At 38.7% G+C, this 21,917-nt stretch overlaps 1 protein-coding gene across 3 annotated transcripts in view; it reads right to left on the bottom strand.

Annotated features, from left to right (window-relative positions):
* LOC311286311 (uncharacterized protein) overlaps positions 1 to 21,917 on the bottom strand; it is a 133,247-nt gene that overhangs the window by 28,314 nt on the left and 83,016 nt on the right. For all 3 annotated transcript variants that reach the window (XM_084402454.1, XM_084402453.1, XM_084402455.1), the window contains 8 exons: positions 21,779 to 21,835; positions 13,080 to 13,460; positions 12,938 to 12,994; positions 5,134 to 5,189; positions 865 to 954; positions 627 to 780; positions 361 to 477; positions 75 to 277 (listed from right to left, as the gene is read on the bottom strand). In XM_084402454.1, coding sequence (XP_084258580.1) covers positions 75 to 277; positions 361 to 477; positions 627 to 780; positions 865 to 954; positions 5,134 to 5,189; positions 12,938 to 12,994; positions 13,080 to 13,460; positions 21,779 to 21,835 — 1,115 coding nt within the window. The remainder of the gene's footprint in view (positions 1 to 74; positions 278 to 360; positions 478 to 626; positions 781 to 864; positions 955 to 5,133; positions 5,190 to 12,937; positions 12,995 to 13,079; positions 13,461 to 21,778; positions 21,836 to 21,917) is intronic.

The raw sequence follows: 21,917 nt of genomic DNA, 5'->3' as shown, positions 1-21,917 counted from the left end.
CCGGATTTTCAAACAGGGAATGCACATTTATTTGGTTCTTCATCTGTATCTATTAAACTGTTTATCTTCTTCACCTGCTCGTGTGTAAAGATGATCGTCACCGGCTCAGACAGCTGTTTGGTTTCTGGATTACTGACGACGACCGTCACCACCTTCGAGTTGAGCTGATAAGTGATGTTTCTCTTTCTATCGTCTGATCTCTCTCTGCTCATCGTGTGAAACTGATCGCTGGATGAGTTCATATCTTTAAAACTGACCAGCGCCACAAATGCAAAACCTAAAAGACAACAACATTTACATCGGGTCTTGAATGCACTGATGCTTTCATAAGTACATATATGTGCATGTGTGTATTTGTACCTGGATATAATTTCCCTACAACTGTTTCCCAGCTGGAGTTGAAGAAGGCGGAGTCTGTGCTCAGAGTGACACGCCCACTGGGCGGAGTCTGATTCCGTGTGACTGCAACCTCAGCAACTGTGATTCACATGATCATACAGAACAACTGCTTTCAGTACTTCTTCTAGTACTCAATATCGGTTTCATTTTATGCACATTTGAAACACAGTATTTCCATTCATCAACACAATGAGATAATGTGTAAACTGTAAATGTTTGTGTCTCACAGGTGTTGTGCGTCTCCGTCCTGGTCACAGGCTCTTTAAGCTGAGGTCCGATCAGATGCATGCTGTTCTCCACCGTGTCCAGAAACTGACTCAGCGTCTTGCCGTCAGCGATGTTCCCATCCGACAGCAGATCATTGGAGGAATTGCAAAAGTTCTGTGAAATTAATTTCATTCAGCCACTGTGCAAGTGCATGTCCACAAACTACTATGAGAATATATCATGCAGTGTGTTTTTAACCTCCAGTAACTTCTCCCTGGTGAAATGTTCTCCCTGTGTGTTATTTAGAGACTCACAGCTGTTCTTCATCAGTGACATCAAATGCTTCAACTGAAAGAAGACACAGAAATCAAATTCTATGGGCATTTTTAATGTTAGTTGTAATCTTATATTTACTCACAATGTACATTCGTTGAAAGTTTACTTGTAATATTCCAAGACCTTAACTTTCGGCAAATATCAAATACGTCTCCGCGTGATTACGTCATAAGTACGTATGTATGTCAACTAGTCCAATAGGAAGAATGAGCGTCAAGGGCGGGTGACGTCATGACCAGGAAAGGATAAAAGCACATCCGGTTTTAGACAGCTTCTAGAGCCGAAGCAAAGTCGATCACAGGGATGCAGGAAGTATGGCAGGGTGACGCATCGTCTCGTTCCCTTCTCAGGGAACTAGAGTTACAGTCGTAACCTGAGACGTTCCCTTTCGAGGGAACTCGCGATGCTTTGGGAACGAGAATACCCAACACGCCAGACTTACAATTGCCTGTAGTAAAACTGTCGGCAAACTAAGTATTAAGCACCTGAGAACCTGGGGCAGCAACCAGGTCCAGGCTATAAAACCTCACGAATGTGAGCAGATGGGAGATTTACTTACTCAAACATGTTTTGAGGGCAGAAAGGAAAATGATTGGTTTAAAGCTTCAACCAATGAAACTGAAGCAAGGGCGGGGTTAAGATGTTTGAACTTGAGGTGCGGAGGGATTGAGGAATAATCGGGAAAAAAAAGACAGCTGTTTGTGGGAGAACCATAGACTGTAAAAAAATAGGGGAGAACGCATTTATTGCACGGTAAGTGAATTTACTATTATATTTTGTTAAAATTCAACATCCTCTAACGTTTACTGAGATAATTAGCGAACATTAAAATGCACAGAACTAAAAATCATTGTCTAAATATTGTATTATACGCATTTTAATTTCGACTGTTTCATCAGTCGACCACAACAAATCTGATTATGGGGTAACTGGTGTAAAACATACTTTTCCAATGCTACCTCGCTGTCTGTTAAATTGATATGCGTGAACAGAACTTCAAATCTCTGCAATATTTCAATGGATAAAATGATACATCTCCTGCCTTAGCGCTGCTCTCAGGGCAGGAGTACTCAATAGATTCAAATCGCTGTTATTTTAGTGTATTACGTGCTGCTCTTAAAACCCTGATTCTCTGTCGGGCGAGTACACCTGCTCAATAGCTCCTTTCGCTAGACTCTACTTCTTGCTCCATCACCAGAGCCAGCTCGGGATGAACTAACGTGGGTAGTACCCCATTGTAATGAGGTGGATGAGAACCAAACTGGATTCTGTAACCCTTCTCTATTATCTGCAGGACCCAAGAAGATATTTTCGTCAGATTCTTCCACTCTGTTAGAAAATCTACTAAGGGTACTACTCTCTCGAGACTGGCCTCTGGTGTTAATGTAACAGTCCCTTCGGTGCCCTGAAACATACTGACGCAACGTTGAGTTGACGTTGAGCCAAAAGCTCGCTGAAGACCGCTGCGCCCCGAGGCACCAAGGGTGGCGGGGTTGGCAGAACAGTCCCCTGAGGAAGTGAAAAGAGGTGATGAATATGGTTTGTTCCACGATCTACATAGCTCACTATGCAGATTGGGAAAGAATGGAAGCGCTCGTGAGGGAGATGATATATTAGACTGTAAAAAGCGCCCGTCAAGCTTGCTTTTAGGACGAGCGCCTTTTTTCTCTGCTGGCCAGTCAATCTTTAATTTGTCAACAGCACAAGTTATCACCTCCACTAGCTCATATGCTTCTCTTGTGTTTGTGTTTGTGTCACTACCAGCCACGCTCAGTACATCTCTACATCCTCGGAGCTAGAGCACTGAAGCATGGGGCTCTCTTCCCGGATGGAAGAAGCCGCAGGTCGGGCTTCCGACAAAGGCAAGAGAGCACTGGATCCCTCGGGTAAGGGAGAAGATAAGGCAGAGCCCGCCTCCAACCCCGCCGAGAAATCCATTTGCGAACCCCAGGTCTGCATTCTCCGTGCTGCCTCAGCAGCAGCAGCTGTACCCCGAGGTTCGCAAACCTGACCACTCTCATCAAATAGGGACAGGCGGGAGCGGAGCATGCGGAGCGGGAGACGCTCACAATGCTGACAGTCAGCCCCCTCGAAGACCGACATGCGACATAGCATGCTCCACTACCAAAAAACTACACAAAGATCCCCCCCTGTGTATCCCCACCCGTAAGGAAATGAGGGCACACAGCAAAAACTCCAGTGTTAAATTAAAACTCCTGGGAGTGTATATGAGTCCACACTCAAGAGTGTAAAGTGTTAAAATATGAGTGTTAAATTAACACTCAAGAGTGTTAAAGTTAATGAGATAATTAAGTGATTCATTGAGTGATTATTGATCATTATTGAAGACACCTGATGATAACAAGCAGAATCACTGAAGGAGAATCTCAAATTGTAAGCCACCATTATGGTGATGGGTGTTTGCTCTAGTTGGGCTCTTGACCCTTATATGTTTACTTTAGATTTTGTTTGGCTGTTGTATCTGAGTTATAACTAACAGATGAATGAAGAACAATAGTGATCTGATGGTGTTGGTTATATTATGACATTCATCATTTGAACTTGATCACTGAACTCATTAAGATCCTTTTTTCTGACTTAGATTTATGTTGTTGATCACAGAATAACTGTGATTCTGCATAAATATCCAGGATTTTAGATATAATACAAAGGATTTCTTAAAAGTTGATTTGAAAAAAAAAAAAAAAATCATTACTTTAGGCACACACAGACATCAAGATTCAATCTATGCATCTCAACAATGGTGACGAGCAGAATATTCAATTAGGAAAAGTAAATTACATAGACAATTCAGATCATAATTTATTCATACCGCAATGCATGATGGGAGCCATTAATGAGTTGTGATTGGTGGCAGCCACTGCAACATGCTTTATTATTGTCACCATTGTTGAGATTCACAGGCTGATTATTGATGTCTGTGTTTCTAAATAAATTTATTTGAAATTCTTTTGATCAGTACAATGTTTATGAAATTTGTTGGGATTATATGAAAAATACTGAAAATCATATGCTGTAGAATCACAGATTCTACAGCATCTCATTAAGTTTCATTTTTCAGATCATAACATGATTATGTCATAACATAACCAACACTATCAGATCACACTTTACTTTGTTAATTTAACTGTTATAAATCAATAACAGCAGACAAACAACAGTAAAACTTAAAGTAAAAACGTAATGGTCAAGAGCCCAACTAAAGCAAACACTGATCACTATAATGGTAACTTACAATTTGAGATTTTCTCCTTCAGTGATTCTGCTTGTTAACATCAGGTGTCTTCAATAATGCTCAATCATCACCAAATTAATCACTTAATGATCTCATTAACTTGAACACTCTTGAGTGTTAATTTAACACTCATATTTTAACACTTTACACTCTTGAGTGTGGACTCATATACACTCCCAGGAGTGTTAATTTAACACTGGAGTTTTTGCTTTGCAGGGAGGAACACACGCCTTGAATAGCTGCGCCATGACTTTCAATAGATATGTGACAAACAAACAATAAATATACAGACAGTTTTGACATAGAGCATTTGCTGAGGCACAAAAGCTAGCGCCGGTTGCACCGGATGTGCTTTTATCCTTTCCTGGTCATGACGTCACCCGCCCGTGAAGCTTATTCTTCCTATTGGACTAGTTGATGTACGTGCTTCAGACGTAATCATGCGGAGGCGTTCCCAAAGCATCATTGACGCATCGCAAGCCCCCTTGAAAGGGAACTAAACATTTTTTTCATTTGTCTCTTTATTCTATTGTATTTATTTGTGCTATTGTTTGCAATTTGTATATTTGTTCTTATTTTATTACTGACTGTTTACTTGTCTTTCTTTGAGAATTTTATAAAAAGTTTCAAATAAAGCCTACCTGTGCTGTGTGTAATCAATATTTCAAACAATTATGAGACAATAATAAAAAAAAAACCCCTATATGGCAGTTTTTTCCCTGTGGTATCGAACATGGTTGAATATCGTTATTTTTCAAGGTATCATATCAAAGTTAGACACGATAACTTCGATAACACAAAGAAATGAGAACACATCAAATATGAATAATATATGAACATTAACTGCTATTTTAAGAATGTTTTATCTTAACATAACATAATAATATTAATAATATAATTATAACAATCATGATAAGCAGAAGTTCACATTCTACCTTCTTCGGTGTGTGTTCTGCATCAGGCTGAGGTTTAAACTGATCACAGTCCATTTCTGTGCACAACATCGGGAAAGATCAAAATAACTAAAAAGACTACAGTGCACTGATTAAAATGAGTAAAATTTACAAAAAAATTTTTTAAAGGGGGGGTGAAATGCTATTTCATGCATACTGAGTTTTATACACTGTTAAAGAGTTGGATTCCCATGCTAAACATGGTCAAAGTTAAAAAAATTAAGTTGTACGTTTGATGGAGTATTTCTGTGCCAAAAATACTCCTCCTGGTTTGTCACAAGTTTCGGAAAGTTTTTTTCGAGTATGGGCATGTGTTACGTCAGATGCGGCGGAATTTTCATATATGGGTCCTAAGGGCACTTCTCCCGGAAGGGCGCGTGCGCACCCGTAGACCAGAGCGAGAGAGCGAAAGCAGGAAAAGAGAGGAGATAAGGCAGAGCCCGTCTCCAACCCCGCCGAGAGATCCATTTGCGAACCCCAGGTCTGCATTCTCCGTGCTGCCTCAGCAGCAGCAGGTCCTGCACCCCGAGGTTCGCAAACATGACCACTCTCATCAAATAGGGACAGGCGGGAGCGGAGTGCCATACTAAGGGCACTTCTCCCGGAAGGGCGCGTGCGCACCCGTAGACCAGAGCGAGAGAGCGAAAGCAGTACGCCCATCAAAGCGCTGTGCTCGGCTTTAGGGAAGTACTTGCCAGATTTGCAGATTGTCTAACGCTTAAGGATGGAGCAGTCCCAACGATAAAGGTTCACGGTCGTGCGTTGGAACCGCAGGCAGTGAGTAAAACTGCTTCAAATGTCTGTGTTTTGTTAGCTATCGGCGTGTAAGCACAGCAAGTACAACATGATCACGTATCTATGGAGCATGCGATGTATGGTGTGTGTGTGTGTGTGTTTAAATACATTTGTTTAGCTGGCCACTGTAGGTGTCTGTTTGTTTATTGTAAAACCACTCCAAACAATAATACACAAAGAGTGTGAAAATATGTTGAAATAAATAAATTATTTCATAATAAACCTTTGTTCACACAAAGCGCGCTTCTTCATTGAAATGCGCTACTATTCCATTGTTTTTCTATGAAAATACTAGTCTGATGTGCAAAACTGTTCTGCTTGCTACTGCTAAGTCACATACAATAATCCATAAACCAATTCATATCCTCATAAACCACGAGTAAACCAAACAAATGTTGTAAAACTCGCGCATGACATGGTGTTCTAAAAACACTGCGCTCAAGTTAAAATCATTTATACTTTTAAAAAACTCTTGAGACCTTGTGTTTTTCCCCCATTTCACTGCCCATCTCACGTTTTTCTAAGCAAAAACGCGTTCTGTATGTATGCTCGTGATTCTTTAGCTCCGCTCACACGGCACTAGGGATGTCCCGATCAGGTTTTTTTGCCCTCGAGTCCGAGTCCGAGTCATTTGATTTTGAGTATCTGCCGATACCGAGTCCCGATCCGATACTTCTATAATACATAATAAAAGAATAAAGAAGAGCGAAAAAACAGATCCAGGATGTTTCTTATTTTTTATTTAATTCACCTTATTTTAACATTCAACAACTCTGTTAACAAACAGAGCACTTCTGTGAGGTAGCTTGAACAATCAAGTAATAAATAAATTCTTCACTTTTGGACTTAAGTGCAACAGTAAATATAAAAAAAGTCTAATATATAAACAAATAGCACCTCAACTTAAAATACCCGGTAGGCATGTAAACAAATAAAAAATAAAAGTGCCACAGTGTTTGCAAAGCCAGTAATGTGCTTTAAGGAACTGCACTGACTAACTCTTACGTCGGTTTCACACTGCACTGTTAGCAGAGCGTGCAGCGTGTATTTTTTTTGCCGCCCATGTTAACAGATTAAACTAGTCTTTACAGCGCAGAGGTGGCGCGGCAGTGCGTTGTAGAGCAGAGCAGGAGTGCCGCGATCGTTTCGGCGCCGAGTCTAATTTTGCTGTGCCGCTTTTGCTGAATTAAAGTGACAATAGATTGATCATGGCCAAAATACACCGCAGTTTTATCCAAAAAGTGCATTTATGATATATTGTGTTTTAAACAGTCAATCAAATGACCAACAGCAATGTAAAAAAAAAAAAAATTCCAAAAACAAACTTGTTGCCATAACAATAAAAACAAAGATGAACCAAAAGTTATATAAATGAAATTATTAATAAAATAAGCTTCTTGACAAGTCTTTTCTCTTAAATGTATTTGAAAACGAAAAAAAGCAATGCCAACTTATCCATTATAGAGTACTCTGTCTGTACACAACCCGCGGTTCAGCCGCGCGTGACAAACACTGCCAGTGTGAAAGCAAAACGCGCGTGTCCTGCTCCTGCTCACCATACGCACTGCTCCTGCGCTGCTTACGCGCGTGCAGTGTGAAATCGGCGTAACTCTGTGCCACTATAGATGTGTTAAAAAATAATGAGAATATATATACATATATATCCGAGTCCTGATCGGGAGGTAACGTCTGATTCCGATCGAGTCTGAAAACACGTGATCGGGCCCGATTTCCGATCACGTGATCGGATCGGGACATCCCTACACGGCACGCCTCCAGCCGCTCGTATTTTCCAGAAAGACTCGGTACAGCCTATCTTTCTTTTATAAATATAATAAAACTAAAGACTTTTTGGAGATATGAAGGATGCAATACTACTCTATAGGTACTCAAGATTAACATGAGATTGACTGAAACTGAGTGTTTCACCACCCCTTTAAAACTTTTTTTTTTGTATTGCCAACATGGAAGACACTTTATATTAACAAGCAGAATCACTGAAGGAGAAAACCATAATTTGAAGTCACCATTATGGTGATCATTGTTTGTATTAGGTTCATTCAGGTTAAATGATTGTGAAATAATGATTATGTTAAAACATAACCAAAACCACCAGATCAGCTTTTCTCTTTGTTCATCTGGCTGTTATAACTCAGGTACAGCAGCCGAACAAAATCTAAAGTCGATAATTTAAGGTCAAGAGCCCAACTAAAGCCAACACTGATCACCATAATGGTAACTTAAAAAAGAGATTCTGCTTGTTAACATCAGGTGTTTTCAATAATGCTCAATCATCACTCAATCAATCACTAAATAATCTCATTAACTTTAACACTCTTGAGTCTGGAGCTATATAAACTCCCAGGAGAGTTAATTTAATACATTTAATTCAATTTTATTTTAATCCTGCTTGACTCAGATATCTTGACTATGACACACAGATATCAACAACAATCAGCATATGAATTTCAACAATGGTGAAAAATATAAAAATATTGCCACCATTGTTGAGATTAATGTGCTAAATTGTGATATCTCTGTGTTTCTAAAGCCTGGAACACACCAAGCCGATGCCAACGAACTAGCGCTGATGAAAGCCGACTGTCTTGTCACCTCGCGTCGGCGTAAAAAGTGCATTTGAACACACCGAGAGAACTACAGCAGACGGTTAGCTAGAAAGCGCGTTTTGCGCCTGCGTGTAAATGAGACGACCGTCTATTTCTGCAGATATGTTCGTCTATATTCGTCATTCAAAAAGGGAAACCGACGCTGCCGGCTGCAGATACGCAAACCGTAAACAAAGCAGTGTGTGCTTACCGTTTTGAATATCAATCCTGCTAAACACTTTCTTTATTCCACTCCTCTCGTGTTAATATTGAAATATGCGCCAAGGAACACTCAGGTAAGATGGCATATCATTAGAACAGCCTTCTATCTGTACCGTTTGACTTTGCTCGCTGTTTTGCTATTATTCTCGTGCACTTCCTCCTTCACTAAGCTGAACAGCCAATCAGAGTTCCCTCTTTCACGACGGCCCAACGCCGATTCAACATGTCGAATCGGCCGTTACAAAGCCGACGAGGACCAATTTCAGCCGACGGTGCGGAACACACTGAGAAGATTTAGTCGGCCAACGCACGGAAACTGTCTGACGGCCGACCGTCGGCTTGGTGTGTTCCAGGCTTAAAACATAGTGTAGCTCTGTTTTTATTTTTTTGGTTGTGCATGATGTGTTAAACACCTTTGTTTTTGGCATTCTTTGTAACAAATTATGTGCTTTGGTAAATACTGTTACAAAGACCAAAATTGTACTTAAAATGCCAAGATTTAAACTGCCCAACTAAAGGAAACACTGATCACCATAATGGTGATAATGGTGGCCAAACTGTTCATAGACATATGACAGAAATAAAGTCAGTCTGGTCAGTAATAAGGGAAGCTTGTATGCTGTTTGTGGAGTTGTTTAATCCTCCTCTGCTGAGATCTTCACAGATTTACCCCTGGTTTCACAGACAGGGCTTAAGACTAGTCCTAGACTAAAATGTAAGTCTGAGCTGTTTCCACTGAAATAAACTTGCACTGACTGATCTTAAAAATATATCAGTGCCTTTTTAGTTTTAAGATGCACATCGGTAATGTTTTTTTCTAAGCATGTTTATAAAAATTACTTAAATGTCCTAATTGATCTATGGTCTAATCCTGGCTTAGTCTAAGCCCTGTCTGTGAAACCAGGCCTTAATGTCTTCTTGTCTCTTCAGTTGATTTAATGTGACTGTGAATGGAAGTCAGTTGTAGTTCTTGTGTTTCTCTTTCCTTCAGTGATTCTGCTTGTTAACTGCAGGTGTTCATCACTAATGTTCAATCATCACTCAATTAATCACTTAATTATGTCATTAACTTTAACTCTGCTTTAGTGTTACTTTAACACTCTGTAGAGTGGGACCATATTTGCTCTGAGCAGTGTTGATTTAACACTGGGGATTTTGCTGTGTGAAGTGCCGAGAAGGCAAGGAGTTGATCGTTGGACGTGATGGTAGGTTTGCAGTTTTGCAGTCTCCCTTTTTGGTAGCATGAGAGCATGGCAGGCAGTGCCCAGGGCCCTGGACCCCAGTGGGATTGTAGGATGAGAAGCGCTGAGCGAAAGGCAGGGCTAACGGAACGGCCTTTTAAAGCTTAACAAAAGGCACGCCTTGCAGGCTGTCTTAAACCAATCAGAAAGAGGGAATTTCTGGCAGGAGTTTCCTTTGTGGGAAAGATTTACAGCACTGTCTCAAGCCCTCTTTTTCTGTTAATTAATACTCAGATAGATATAACAAATCCCCACTGCATTCTAAGAGAAGGTGATGTACATCAAAGCGTGAGTCATAAAATGAGGAGACATGATACAGGTAAGATTACAATGACCGTTGGTTGTATAATAAAATACATACCATAGTGTATACATAATAGGACACAAAACATCACACTCATTCACACAGTTTCTGGGATGCACGTTCATTTCTAGATCAGTTAGTTTCTGATTAAGGCCTCATTCACACCGGACGCCGAAGCGGCGCGGAACGGAGGCCGCTTTCTTTCGGCGCCCATATTAACCTATGGTGTCGTTCACACCAGCGGCGCCGCGGCCGGCCCGCGCCGTGAAGCGCCAGTTTCGGCGTCTGGTCTATTTTTTGCGCGAGCCGCGAGTGATCCGCGTCCATTCCGGCAGGAAGTCACACCAAGAAACACGAGACATCCGGTCAATTGTCAAAATATAAGCAATTTTCAAATTAAAATACCGCGAGTATTAACTAAACACGTGTGTGTCTCGACAACGGATTAATAAAAGAAGTGTACAAACTTCTTGGTTACAAAAACATGGTGTATTCATTTTATGAGGTTATTTACTTACCCATGAAGTAAAAAATAGGTCTGAATAAACAACAACTGAGCAGAAGCGCTTGTCGACCGCCGCGGAGAATACGCGTCTGGTGTGAACAGGCAGGCGCCGGGCCGCGCGTGATTTTCCGTTCCGCGTTGCTTCGGCGTCTGGTGTGAACCAGGTGTAAAATTAGGGCTGGGCGATTTAAATCGCGATATTGTTATGCGCATCTCATCAGTAATGCCGGTTCCTTGATTAGTAGTAAATCGCCATCACCTGCTTTCAGATGAAGCGGCATTTACTATAAAGAGCCGTAGTTAACTGACAAGCTGAGCCAAATCACATCAATATCGCGGACGTATCGCCAACGATATTTAATGCGATATGGCTCAGCTTGTCAGTTAACTACGGCTCTTTGTATACAGCAAAACCTCCAGTGTTAAATTAACACTCCTGGGAGTGTATGAGTCCACACTCAAGAGTGTTTACGTTAATGAGATAACTAAGTGATTAATTTAGTGATGATTGAGCATTATTGAAGACACCTGATGTTAACAAGTAGAATCGCTGAAGGAGAAAATCGCAAATTGTAAGTTACCATTATTGTGATGGGTAGTTGCTTTAGTTGGGCTCTGACCCTTTCATGTGTACTTTAGATTTTGTTTGGCGGTTGTATCTGAGTTAAAACTGCCAGTTGAACAAAGAAAAATAAAAGTGATCTTTGTTGGTTATATTATGACAATCATCATTTGAACTTGATCACTGAGTTCATTAAGATCCTTCTTTCTAACTTCGATTTATGTTGTTGGTTACAGCATAACTGTGAATCTGAATAAATGGCCAGAATTTTTGATATAAAGGATTTCTTAAAACTTGTTTAAAAAAAAAAAATCATTCTTTTAGGCACACACAGATGTCAAGATTCAGTCTATGCATCTCAACAATGGTGAGGAGCAGAATATTCAATGAGGAAAAGTAAATTACATAGACAATTCAGATCATAATTTATTCATACCGCAATGCATGATGGGAGCCATTAATGAGTTGTGATTGGTGGCAGCCACTGCAACATGCTTTATTATTGTCACCACCATTGTTGAGATTCACAGGCTGATTATTGATGTCTGAACGTCTTTTTGATTAGAGCAATGTTTATTAAATATTTTGAATTATAAGTAAAGTCCTGATAATCATAGGCTGAAGAATCACAAAACTGCTGCTAACAAGTTAAACCAAACTATCTTAATATGTTTCACTTTTCAGATCACAGTATGATTATGTCAAAACATAATCAACACTATAAGATAACATTTTACTTTGTTCATTTAACTGTTATAAATCAATAACAGCAGACAAACAACAGTAAATATTAAAGTAAACATATAATGGTCTAGAGCCCAACTAAAGCAAACACCCATCACCTTAATGGTAACTTACAATTTGTGCTTTTCTTCTTCAGTGATTCTGCTTGTTAACATCAGGTGTCTTCAATAATGCTCAATCATCACTAAATGAATCACTTAATTATCTTCTCAGCCCTAAATGCCGCTCCATCTGAAAGCAGGTGATGGTGATTTACTACTAAATCAAGGAACCGGCTTTACTGACGAGATGCGCATAACAATATCGCGATTTAAATCGCCCAGCCCTATGTAAAATGCAGTGAAGTCTGCATGGAAGATTGTTTCTGTCTCCTCATTGTCTCTCTCTTGCACATGCGGCCAAATTCTTTTTGATCGTAAAATCTCTCTGTTTTTCCTGTTTTTTATCTCTCTGTGTTTCCTGTAACAAGACACCGTCCTGCCAGTGTGTTAGCTTCACTTGGGATGTTAGCTTTTGGTGAAAGTTTCACAGTGAGTTTGCTGGATTGTTCATTAAATAAATGAATTGTGTTTGTCCGATTGGTCCAGACGCTACAGTTGAATTAAAGTGTGCTTTATGTGTATTACAAGTATATTACACAGCTCGATGTTGTTTTAAGCCCCCAATGGCTCCTTAGAGGCAGCTAACCCTACCCTCAACCTTAAACCTACCCATCCCCTCGCTGCCTGGAAGGCGCCGTTGGCGGCTTAAAACACCTTAGAAAACACTCAGAAAATAAGCCAATAGAGACACAGTGTGTAACATTACCAGGTGAGATGGCCACTTTTGTGACAGTTGTAGGGCTGGTGTTAATGCTGCCAGTGTCTGAAAGTTTGGATGAATAGTGATTAATGAACAGAGACACAAATATCATGAGTGTGTAGAAAGAGCTCAATGTGAATATAATTACCTGCACAGTATGCTGAACAGTGGTAGCCGTAACCAGCAGTTGTTCTAACCAGCTCATAGACATAATAATCGCCTGGACAGGCTTTGACTTTAATGGGAAAAGACCCGTGAGCGCAGCAGTAACTCCCATCATCACCGCAGACATCTCGAGTGACGACTCCATCTGTTACTGTTGGGTGTCCACCTCGTATCCACAGTGCGGTTTCAGTGCCACAGCTGTACTGAGCAACACACGTGTCTGGGATATGAGCGCTAGTGTTGTTAATGAAGAGACGATACCAGCCGCTCCAGGAGACAGGCATATCACAGTTTCTGACTGAAACATCTGTATTATTGGTGGATCTCCATGTATCGTCCATCTCAGTGTAGTTGTAGCAGGGGTCTGCAGAGAGATAAGCTTATGAAAATATATTAAGAAATAACACATTTCAGAAAAACATGTTTTATTACAAAATGTAACCAAAAGTGCAGCTTTAGACATTACTTTTTCTTCTTCTTCTTCTGCTAATTAAGAGCGATTCATTTCGATCCACAATATTTTTTCAAATGCATTTATAGGATTATTTAAACATCAATGCGTCTTAAAGAAAAAGACATTTTAGACAAATTACCTAACATTGCGTTGGTTTTCAGCGGGGACAGAGGTGGAGAGTCCAGGGGTCAGAAAGTAAAAGTCCTGCCATATATTTATTCCACCCATGAACTCACACAGCAAACACTCCAGTGTTAAATGAACTCTCCTGTGAGTTTATTTGGCTCCAGACTCAAGAGTGTTAAAGTTATTGAGCTAATTAAGTAATTGATTGAGTGATGATTGAGCATTATTGAAGACACCTGATGTTAACAAGCAGAATTACTGAAGGAGAAAATCTCTTTTTTAAGTTGCCATTATGGTGATCAGTGTTTGCTTTAGTTGGGCTCTTGACCCTTAAACTAAAAACTTTAGATTTTGTTTGGCTGTTGTATCCGGGTTATAACTCTCAGATGAACAAAGAGAAACGTTGATCAGGTGGTGTTGGTTATGTTTTGACATAATCATAATTTGACCTGAATCACAAAACTCATTTAGAGAGTTAAGTTTACCTTGTTGATTACAGCAACCTGTGATTATAATATTATGCCATGTTAATCATTTTCAATGTAATCAGAAAGATTTCTTGAAAGTTGTTCTGATCAAAGGACTTTGAAAAATTATATTATTTGGACACACTGACACCAAGAATCAGCCTGTGATTCTCAACAATGGTGACAATAATAAAGCATGTTGCAGTGCATTCTGGGTGCCACCAATCAAAACTCATCCATGGCTCCCATCATGCATTGCGGTATGAATAAATTATGATCTGAATTGTCTTGTTTTCCTAATTGAATATTCTTTTTGTCACCATTGTTGAGATTCATACACTGAATCTTGATGTCTGTGTGTGCCTTAAAGAAAGATTGTCTTTTTCTTTATCAGAACAACTTTTAAGAAATAATTGGACTTATATTGAAAAATCTGGAACTTAATCTGTAGAATTACTGTGATGTTGTAATGACCAAAATACATTTAAGACAGAGATTAGGCTCTAATTGAGATCAGTGATTTAGATCAAATTATGATTATGTTAAAATATAACCAACACCACCTGATCAACTTTTCTTTTTGTTCATCTGGCTGTAATAACTCAGATCAACAACCAAACAAAATCTAAAGATAATCATTTGAAGGTCAACTGCCCAACTAAATCGAACACTAATCTCCATAACGGTGTCTAAAATTGTGATTTTTCTCCTTCACTGATTCTGCTTGTTAACATCAGGTGTCTTCAATAATGGTCAATCATCACTCAATCAATCACTTAATTAGCTCATTAACTTTAACACTCTTGAGTCTGGAGCCAAATAAACTCCCAGGAGAGTTAATTTAACACTGGAGTTTTTGCTGTGTGAGTTCATGGGTGAAATAAACATATGGCAGGACTTTTACTTTCTGACCCCTGGAATCTCCACCTCTGAGCAGAGGTGGAGATTCCAGGGGTCAGAAAGTAAAAGTCCTGCCATATGTTTATTCCACCCATGAACTCACACAGTATATTAACTTAATAACGCTGATTCAGTAAATCAGGAAAATACAGGATTGTAACTTCATCAGATAAACATTATCATCATAACCTGGGCTTCTTTTCCCAAAAGCATTTTAAGCCTAACTTGATCATATAACAATTGCAATAAATAGACTGTACAATCAAATTAGGCTTACGATTGCTTTCGGGAAACACAGCCTAGGTCATAGTTTCTCTTGCCACAACAAATGTGCTTTATACACACAAAGTTGGAACAGTCAGAGAAAAACTTATGTTAAAAAGGAAAGGGTCAAGAGCCCAACTAAAGCAACCACTGACTACCATAATGGTGACATGAAACGAAACATTCCATAAAACATTACCATCTAAACTTCTGTTAAATCTAAATAAGACCGTGTGTAGATGTATGACAGAAATAAAGTCAAACTGGTAAAATAATAAGTGCAATAATGGTTCAAAGTCAGTAGTTCTTGTGTTTCTCTTTTTTCTGTTCTTCTTGTTTCTTTTTCCGTCAATGATTCTGCTTATTAACATCAGGTGTCACCACTAATGGCCAACCATCACGTAATTAATCACTTTATTATCTCATTAACTTCAACACTGCTTCAGTGTTAAAGGGATAGTTCACTTTGAAATTAATTTCTGGTATGTTTTAGCTTACCTCAAAGGCATCCAAGATGTAGGTGTCTTTTTTTCCGCAGTAGTTTCAATTTTGATATTTTTAGGTCAAACCGTTCTTGTCTGTCAGTCATATAATGCAGGTCTATGGTCACTGTCTCAAAATAGCATGCACAAAGTCCAAATTAAAACAATTCCCCATCGTCCAAATGAAATAATTCCCCATTGTAAGTACACATTGATGGCCTAAGACACGAAACGAGCGGTTTGTGTGAGAAAACGAACAGTATTTATATAGTTTTTGTTCTCTTGTAAATACACACACCCAAATGATCAGAGGGCGCGGGCGCTTCGATCAGCGCAAGCGCCGGAAATGATCTCTCGCGCGTGTACGTCACTCATTGTTTACACAGAGATTTAAACATCTTTTAGTCCGATGTATGCACCAAGGCACTCTGTTGTTTGCTCTTCATCTGACTCATGTTCTGTTGGCTGGTATGGTTCCTGTACGCTTTCCTAAAAAAATATTGCTTGTCATTACAAAGTCAACACTAAGTAGAGCTACACGAACATGAATCCACAGTCTATTACTATTATTATTATTATTAGGCTAGTAGTAGTAGTAGTATCATTGACTGCACCCTTATGAGTAACTTAGTAACTTACACATAGTTTCACAATGGTTTGACTAGCAGCTGCTTAGTATAGGCTACACATATCTTCTCTTCTTATAACATATATTATAACTCTCTCATGTAAAACCATTCTTACCAAATATATGGTGCAGAACTACATTGTATTGCTCATTTCATGTAATGCCAGCTTTACAAATACAAAGACGTTGTTCACATACCTCCGTTGGATGAGAAAACACCATAGGCACAGCTGATGATGTCAGTACTATGCGATCCTCTCCTTGGTTTATAAAATCATCAGGGGAAAAATGATCGCTGCAGACCCTCCTCAACTTTAGTACGTTTATGGGTGTGTTGATATCCAGCCGAAGAGCGATCAACCAGAACTTCAAGAGGGAAGGATTATAAATTGGGAATTCGTGAAAACTCACCACTCCCGGATGAGTTCGCGCGAGCATACGAAATTGTTTTCTTTTACGTCGGTTTAAACATCCTGGATACGCGCAAATTAGAACCATTTCGATTAGCCGTCTTACCCATAATCTCTGTTCTGTGTAAACAATGAGTGACGTACATGCGCGAGAGATAATTTCCGGCGCTTGCGCAGATCGAAGCGCCCGCGCCCTCTGACCTTTTCCGTCGCTTTCCGGCGCTTGCGCAGACCGAAGCACCCGCGTCCTCTGATCATTTGGGTGTGTGTGTTTACAAGAGGACAAAAACTATATAAATACTGTTCGTTTTCTCACACAAACCGCTCGTTTCGTGTCTTAGGCCATCAATGTGTACTTACGATGGGGAATTGTTTCATTTGGACGATGGGGAATTGTTTTAATTTGGACTTTGTGCATGCTGTTTTGAGACAGTGACCACAGACCTGCATTATATGACTGACAGACAAGAACGGTTTGACCTAAAAATATCAAAATTGAAACTACTGCGGAAACAAAGACACCTACATCTTGGATGCCTTTGAGGTAAGCTAAAACATACCAAAAATTAATTTCAAAGTGAACTATCCCTTTAATTTTTAACACTCTGTCGTTGGACCGAGGAGTGTTAATTTAACACTGGGGATTTTGCTGTGTGTGTGTGTGTGTGTGTGTGTGTGTGTGTGTGTGTGTGTGTGTGTGTGTGTGTGTGTGTGTGTGTGTGTGTGTGCTCTCTGCTGTGTGTGTGTGTGTGTGTGTGCTCTCTGCTGTGTGTGTGTGTGTGTGCTCTCTGCTGAGTGTGTGTTTGTGTGTGTGTGTGTGTGTGTGTGTGTGTGTGTGTGTGTGTGTGTGTGTGTGTGTGCTCTCTGCTGTGTGTGTGTGTGTGTGTGTGTGTGTGTGTGTGTGCTCTCTGCTGTGTGTGTGTGTGTGTGTGTGTGTGTGTGTGTGTGTGTGTGTGTGTGTGTGTGTGTGTGTGTGTGTGCTCTCTGCTGTGTGTGTGTGTGTGTGTGCTCTCTGCTGTGTGTGTGTGTTTGTGTGTCAGAGGTGGGAGTAAGTCACTAAATTCAAGTCTCAAGTCAAGTCCAAGTCCAAACAAATGACTTAACTCTTATTATATCTTTTATCTTTTTTGGCCTCTGTGACAGTGTGTTTGTCAAACACATTTGCAGCAGCAAAGAAAGCTAAAGTGAAATGAGATCAGGTGATGATGGTTACCTGTTGATGGTTTTATAATCATCATGAAATAGACTGCTTCACTGAGGTAATTTGAATCTAACAATTGTGTTGTACCAATAATATATTCTCATCACAAACCCTGTGTTACTGCAGCGTGAGGTCCAACAATATTATAACAATCAGTTAGAAGATTTTAACAAACATGAACATGAAAAATGATTCCACCGTGACACACAGAGATATCAAAAATCAGCACATGAATCTCAACAAGGGTGACAATATATATATATTTTTTTAGATAAACAGATTAATTCATAACATCACTGAAAAGCTACTAAATGTCACAAAAAAAAAACAACAGCAAAAAATAAAAGCACATATTTAGAATTAAAATAATAGGACAATTCAGCTGCATAATTTATTCATGTTGCAATGCAAGGTACTTTAGATTGTCACCATTGTTGAGATTCATACGTTGATTATTGATGTCTGTGTTTGTTATCGAACAGTAATTTTTCGTGCTCATGTTTGTTAAAATCTTCTAATTGATTATTATAATATTGCTGGACCTCACGCTGCAGTAACACAGGGTTTGTAATGAGAATATATTATTGGTACAACACAATTGTTAGATTCAAATTACCTCAGTGAAACAGGTTACTTCATGATGATTATAAAACCATCAACAGGTAACCATCATCAACTGATCTCGTTTCACTTTAGCTTTCTTTGCTGCTGCAAATGTGTTTGACAAACACACGGTCACAGCAGCCAATAAAAGACAAAAGATATAATAAGAGTTAAGAGCCCAACTAATGGAAACACTTTTCACTGTTATGGTGACTTCAAATGAAACACATTAGAGTTAAACCTCTGTTAATTTACTGGGAACCACAGCTGATGTTTTGTTTATTTATTTATTTTTTGCCGTAAATTTAAGTCCAAAGTGGATGGAATAACCTTTTCTAATCTAATTGCTAGAGCCTTTGCCATGATTTTGGTGTCCACATTGATTAAGTGATTGGCCATTAGTGGTGACACCTGATGTTAATAAGCAGAATCATTGACGGAAAGAAAAAAAACAATAACAGAAAAAAGAGAAACACAAGAACTACAACTGACTTCGAGTCATTACACATTGTTGCATTTATTATTACCAGTTTGACTTTATTTCTGTCATACATCGACAAAAGTTCTTGAGATTTAACAGAAGTTTAGACGGTAATGTTTTATGGACGTTTTCTTTTCAAGTTACCATTATGGTGGTCAGTGTTTGCTTTAGTTGGGCTCTTGACTCTTTTCAGTTTGTTAATTTTAGTTTTTCTCTGACTGTTCCATCATTGTGTTTATAAAGCACATTTGTTATTGCAAGAGAAAACATGACCTGCTCACAATATGTTTTGATGATAATGACATTATCATCATGTAGTGACCTGATTCACTGATGTCATTCAGAGTCTAAATCTTTGACTATATTCTTGATGCATCATTTTAGTATTGGTGATTGTAGCTCTGAGATTCTACAGTTTGAGATCCAACAGCAATATGAAAAATATTTTGAAAATACTTTGTGCAAAGAAGTTATTGTGTTTAAACACACAGACATCAAGAATCAGCATATGAATCTCAACAATGGTGACAATAAACAAACTAGTGACAAACAGATCAACTCTGAACATCACAAAACAAGCTACTAAAGTCAGAACAAAACAATAGCAAAATAAAAGCCAACAGAAAAAACAATGAAAATTAAAGGACAATTCAGCTGCATAATTTATTCATGCTGCAATGCATGATGGGAGCCATTGATGCGTTCTGATTGGTGGCTCCCATCATGCACTGCAACATTAAGCATTTGTTTGATTGTCACCATTGTTGAGATTCATATGTAGAATCTTGATGTCTGTGTGTGATTTTAAAATTTTTAAATCATTAGAATATTGCTGCAAAGTAAATACTGTAGTGAAAAATTAATAAAACGTGGATAATCAGTTTATATTGATGGGTGCCATCATTCAATCAGGTCAGTAATAATTTATGACAGAAATAGAGTCAAACTGGTAAAATAGTAAGTGCAATAATGGCTCGAAGTCAGTAGTTCTTGTGTTTCTCTTTTTTCTGTTCTTGTTTCTCTTTCCTTCAGTGATTCTGCTTGTTAACATCAGGTGTCACCACTAATGGCCAATCATCACTTAATTAATCACTTAATTATCTCATTAACTTCAACACTGCTTCAGTGTTAATTTTAACACTCTGTAGAGTGGGACCATATGCACTGTAAAAATGAATACGCTATATTTACTCAATAAAATTGTGGCAACAGATTACAAGCAATATTATTAATTAAATTGAACAAATTAGAATTGAGTAATAATTAATCAAATTAATTCCTTAAAAGGTAACCATTTAAAATGAGTAAAATTTTTATTGGCAACATTGAAGACACCTGATGTTAACAAGCAGAATCACTGAAGGAGAAAACCGTAATTGTAAGTCACCGTTATGGTGATCGGTGTTTGTTTTAGTTGGGCTCTTGACCTTAAATCATTAACTTTAGATTTTGTTCGGCTGCTGTACCTGAGTTATAACAGCCAGCTGAACAAAGAGAAAAGGTGATCTGATGGTGTTGATTGTGTTTTAACAATCATTATTTCACCTGAATCGCTGAACTCATACAGAGCCCAATGTCTGAGTTGTGTTTATTTTATTAATTATAGCAGCACTGTCCTTGTACAGCATAATATGTTTAGCCTTTTCAATGAAATTCAAATGATAACAAAAAAAAAAAGAAGTTTTTTTTATGTAGCTACACACAGGCATCAAGATTTAGCGTATGAATCTCAACAATGGTGACAAACAGATCACCTCTGATCATAAGCTCATTATATATTCATGCAGCAATGCATAATGGGAGCCATGAATGAGTTTTGATTGGTGGAACCCAGAATGCACTGCAACATGCTTCATAAATGTCACCATTGTTGAGATTCACAGGCTGATTCTTGATGTCTGTGTATTTAAAACGAAAACATTTTTTTTTTTGTATATTAGATATATTAGATAATTAATTATAGCAGCTCTGTCCCTCTACAGTATAATATTATTTTTAACTATATGAGTTCAGAGAATCAGGTCAAATGATTGTGAAATAATGATTATGTTAAAACACAACCAACACCATCAGATCACCTTTTCTCGTTGTTCATCTGGCTGTTATAACTCATGTACAGCAGCCAAACAAAATCTAAAGATAATGATTTAAGGTCAAGAGCCCAACTAAAGCAAACACTGATCACCATAACGGTGACTTACAATTACGGTTTTCTCCTTCAGTGATTCTGCTTGTTAACATCAGGTGTCTTCAATGTTGCCAATAAAAATTTTACTCATTTTAAATGGTTACCTTTTAAGGAATTAATTTGATTAATTATTACTCAATTCTAATTTGTTCAATTTAATTAATAATATTGCTTGTAATCTGTTGCCACAATTTTATTGAGTAAATATAGCGTATTCATTTTTACAGTGTGTACTCTGAGCAGTGTTGATTTAACACTGGGGTTTTGCTGTGTACGTTCTGCCTTATACGAACAAATGGTGCAACGGGATAAAGTTCAGAGTTAGGTACAAACTAGCTAGTAGTTACTAAGCCTCTAGTGTGGACTTTACGTTCCAATTTAAGAAAGAACTTACGAACAGCTGGTGCAACCCTACCCTGATCTGTAGCCTACATACATTAAAAAAATAAGCTAATAGAGACACAGTGTGTAACATTACCAGGTGAGATGGTCACTGGTGTGACAGTTGTAGGGCTGGTGTTAATGCTGCCAGTGTCTGAAAGTTTGGATGAATAGTGATTAATGAACAGAGACACAAATATCATGAGTGTGTAGAAAGAGCTCAATGTGAATATAAT

Source organism: Rutilus rutilus, assembly GCF_951802725.1.
Source record: "Rutilus rutilus genome assembly, chromosome: 2".
NCBI classification, from domain to species: domain Eukaryota; kingdom Metazoa; phylum Chordata; class Actinopteri; order Cypriniformes; family Leuciscidae; genus Rutilus; species Rutilus rutilus.
The sequence above is the reverse complement of the archived record's forward strand: the minus strand, read 5'-3'. Positions and strand labels throughout refer to the sequence as shown.